The sequence below is a fragment of the Nelumbo lutea genome, chromosome 1 (genome assembly GCF_056320005.1).
Source record: "Nelumbo lutea isolate HS-2025 chromosome 1, American lotus-T2T, whole genome shotgun sequence".
NCBI classification, from domain to species: domain Eukaryota; kingdom Viridiplantae; phylum Streptophyta; class Magnoliopsida; order Proteales; family Nelumbonaceae; genus Nelumbo; species Nelumbo lutea.
In genome coordinates, this window is record NC_142684.1 from 86,790,104 (window position 1) to 86,794,231 (window position 4,128).

At 36.4% G+C, this 4,128-nt stretch overlaps 1 protein-coding gene across 1 annotated transcript; it reads left to right on the forward strand.

Annotated features, from left to right (window-relative positions):
- Positions 1 to 322: 322 nt before the first annotated feature.
- On the forward strand, positions 323 to 1,606 carry LOC148875904 (basic helix-loop-helix (bHLH) DNA-binding superfamily protein). The gene is made up of 3 exons (XM_088965526.1): positions 323 to 593; positions 724 to 1,059; positions 1,208 to 1,606. The coding sequence occupies exons 1-3, from the start codon at positions 471 to 473 to the stop codon at positions 1,292 to 1,294; spliced, it is 546 nt and encodes a 181-aa protein (XP_088821652.1). The 5' UTR covers positions 323 to 470; the 3' UTR covers positions 1,295 to 1,606.
- Positions 1,607 to 4,128: the final 2,522 nt, after the last annotated feature.

Sequence of the window (4,128 nt, forward strand, 5' to 3'; positions counted from 1 at the left end):
GTGTTTTGCTTTTAAAAAACAATTTATTTTGAAACCAACTGTTTTTTTTTTTTTGTTATTCTTGTTTTGGGTTTAATTTGTTAATCCAAAATTGTGGTCGGTTACGTACGACTTAGAAAATACATGGAAAGTAGCTCCAATTCTAATGGATGGCCAAAATTCTTACAGTATTATTATTCTACAAGTCAACTGGTCAAAAAAATTGAACGTGGGTCTCACACAACCCACAACCGGCCTCGGGCCCTCTCAGTCTGAGAGAACAACTTTATTTAGAAGCCTAGCTAATTGTTTTTGTTGCTACATTGCTTTCGCCTTTAATGGGGCTTTCTTCTCATCTTCTGCCGATATAAGGAGCAGGGCTCTGGGGGTGGCTGCCCGAGAGAGACACAGTAACGTCGCTGGCCACAAGTTTTTCTTAGCATCTCTTATCTCTTACCTTTCTGTTGTTAAAACAATTCACAGCCTAAGAGATGGAAAGCCACCTAAATGCTTCTTCCAAAACAGATCGCAAGACTGTAGAGAGAAACAGGAGAAATCACATGAAGAACCTCTACTCTGAACTCAATTCTCTTATCCCAAACCACAGTTCTAAGGTTCTCTCTCTCTCTCTCTTATTGCTTTGTGTGCACAAGGGTGAAAAATAATCTCCCCCTCCCTCCCTCCCTCTCTCTCTTTCTCTATGTTTCTTTCAATATGTGGAAATGATCTTTAGTGGCCTTGCAGGAGACTATGTCGTTGCCGGATCAACTAAATGAAGCTGCAAATTATATAAAGAAGTTGCAGAGGAAAGTGGAAAGAATGAAAGAGAAGAAAGAGAATTTAATGGGAATAGACAAATTAAGTAGAAGTACAAGTAGTGGGATGATGGTGGGGGTGAAGTCACCCCACATTGAGATTCACGATATGGGTTCTGCTTTACATGTGGTTCTGACCAGTGGGCTGGACCAGCAATTCATGTTCTATGAGGTTATACGTCTGCTTCATGAAGAAGGAGCTCAGATTGTTAATGCCAATTTTTCCATAACCGATGACATGATTTTCCACACAGTGCATTCCGAGGTAGTTAAAATCTCTGTACCTCGCTTTTCTTTCTGTATTTTGTCGGTTTGATTTGATAAAATAGTTAAGAAGAGTGTGACTGTGTGACTGAGTCTGAGTGATTAACTTTTGCAATTTAACTAATATATTTAAGCTCTCTTTCGTGTAGATTGGAGAGTCCACGCATGGTTTTGGAGCTGCGAGGATATCTACAAGACTGAAAAATTTTGTCAGCGAATTCGTTAATGCTTCCTGAGTGAGTGTGATGGCCTGGTTCAATCCCCAGTAGCAGGAAGCTTCATTAATGGAAAAAAATGTCATTTCTTTTTTTTTTTTCTCCAAGTCTTGGATTGTTTTCCAAATTAGTGAGCTACAGTTATGGAACAAGCGGAATTGAGGCAAATTGTAAACTTGTAGCACATATATATATAATTTTCTACCTTCTCTAGAAGCCATGACCATGAGTTTGATCTGGTGGGTGATGGAAACTCACACTCCACCCTACTCATCAACTGCACTCAGTCAGGTTTGTCAAGGGTGGGGTTGCGTAACTCTTTTGTCTGCAGTGGTATAATCTCTCTCTCTCTCTCTCTCTCTCTCTCTCTCTCTCTCTCTCTCTCTCTCTCATTTTGGATTTGTTCCTGACTTCGTGCATACCTAATAATTGTTCAGAAAACAAAGCAACGGAATGTTTCAAAGAAAGAAAGAAAAAGAGTGCTCTCCCGACTCCCATTCACCATTAACAGTGGATGAATCTTTTGATCCAACTGCAGGAAAAGCAGTTACAGACAGGTATGGTTTTTGTTAGTTCTAATCAAAAGTTCTTTATACAGCAGGGACTCATTCTAAAGCTAGAGAGAGTTCAGATTCTGAATGGAGGGCACTGATCTTAGAATTAAAGATATATACAGAGATTTGGCTAGCTTGATGCAGATTTCTTTATGTATATAATATATGTTACAAAAACAGAGGCAACAAGGTAATGGGTTGTCTTGTGGTTTATTGCTGTGACCCACGTGAGAGCGTATAGAGTGAAGAGTCCCTCTTGCGAAAAAGAAAACAGATGCAAAGTATAAAGGATTGGCCCACAAATTAAATTATTGCATTAAAGCTAATATTCAATTCTTATGTGTAAATTTTATGATATGATCGGAATGTATGTTGTTAGTGATTTTCTTTTTGCCCAATAAAAGAAGTTATTGGTCGTAGAATTAAAGAAAAGAACAAAATTGTCTCCATAAATTTTAGAAAGAAAAAATCACAATTTTAGTATAGAAAAGTATACTCAATTATGTAGGGTTGGGTTTCAAAATAATTAATCGCCTTAGGTTTGGGATTTTATAAGCATGTTTAGGCAGCTTAATGAAACATTATTTAACTAAATATTATAAGTATTAAATTGCATCAACATAAAAACAATACATATATATATATATATAAAAGAAGAAATTAATTAATATAAATAAAACACCTACTCCAATTGGGGAACATTTGCCACTGCAAAAGCACTATTTTAGGCCGTAAAAAGCACTATTGTAGGTACATGGTTCACAACCCTTTAATAATGTGGTCCGGGGCATTTCTTTCAAATGGATTGGGGAGTTGGGTGCACGAGATTTACAGCCTTATCATGCTTTACCAATTATCATATATACTTCCGTACCGTAGAATTGCTTTAATAAGAAAAGTGAAGGGACCTTGTCTCCTAAAAAGATTGTAACCAAAAAAAGGTACGGTATGCTGTGGTTTTAGCCCAGGAGACGGGATCTGCTCTCCACGCCTGGCGTCTCACACGTACATCCAATCATACACTCGAAATATCTCCCGTACTTTCTGGTTATTATTTACGGGAGATGTTCTCAATGCATGATAAATGTGCCTGTAAAGCGGCCATTTATGAGGAGCAGATCCCGTCACTTAATCCAGGGCTAATAACTAAAACCATGGGCATAGCTAGGCACAAGTTACAAAACAGCTGGTCCCCAATATCATGCCTCATGATCTTCAACCCATAATGCTAGAAATATTCTGTGGTAAATTAAGGCTCCATTTGGAATAACTCCAAAGACAAATATGTTCGGTGCAAAAATCTTGTATTAATTTTATATAATTGTATTTGTATTAAGGTTCAGTTTGAAAGGTGTATAAATACAAATATATAGAGTGTAAATCCTTGTATTTTGTTTGTCGATAGATATGTTCTAGTTTACTTTGTTTTTAGATCTGTCTTTGTTATGTATGTTTATAAGAAATTATCTAGGAAGTAAAACAATGTGGAATGAAAGTGGTGCAAATTTTACATCAGTTTTTAGATACAAAATTTGCACTGTCAATGAATGCAGATGTGACAAAAAATGCAAATTTTGCATCAGATAGAGTGTAAATCATACTTAAAATAAATGGATGCAAACTGAACAGATTGCAAAATTTATATCCAAAACAGATTTGCACCGCAAACAAATTGAACAAAAAAGCATGGTTTTAAAAAACAACCCAGAAAGGGAACTGTTATGGCCATCGGTTTCCAGGTCGACAGTTCACCATTTGGTTCGAACAAATGGCCCATTCTGACAAAAAATTAAAAAAAAGTAAAAAAATAATTAAAATAAAAAATCAGCCAAAACTATTGAATGGGTTGACAAACCGACCACCCAAGTCAATAAGTCATTGACTGATTTAACGGTTTTTGGCCAAGGACCAGGTTAAGAGTAAAACGAAATCGGTTTCTTGGAAGATTCCCATGCCGAACAATCCGACCATCCGGGTCAATGACGGTTCAAAAACCATGCAAAAAATAACACTTTATTGGTTCCAAATGGTTTCCTAATGATATGAATTGAACTATGCAAATTTTGTTGCCTAATGATGCATAGATAATAATTGATATTAATGCATTTTCCTACCGCCGTCTTTAAACTCCTTTTTGATGTTTCATTGTGAAACCATTACAGCGATGCCCCATTTGATATGTTACATTGAAAAGTGAAAAAGCACAACTCTTTTTTGAGCTGTCACATTCTAATTCCATCAACTTTTTAATACAAAATTAAATTAAACACCTTAGATGCCACACCAGCATTAACCTATGCT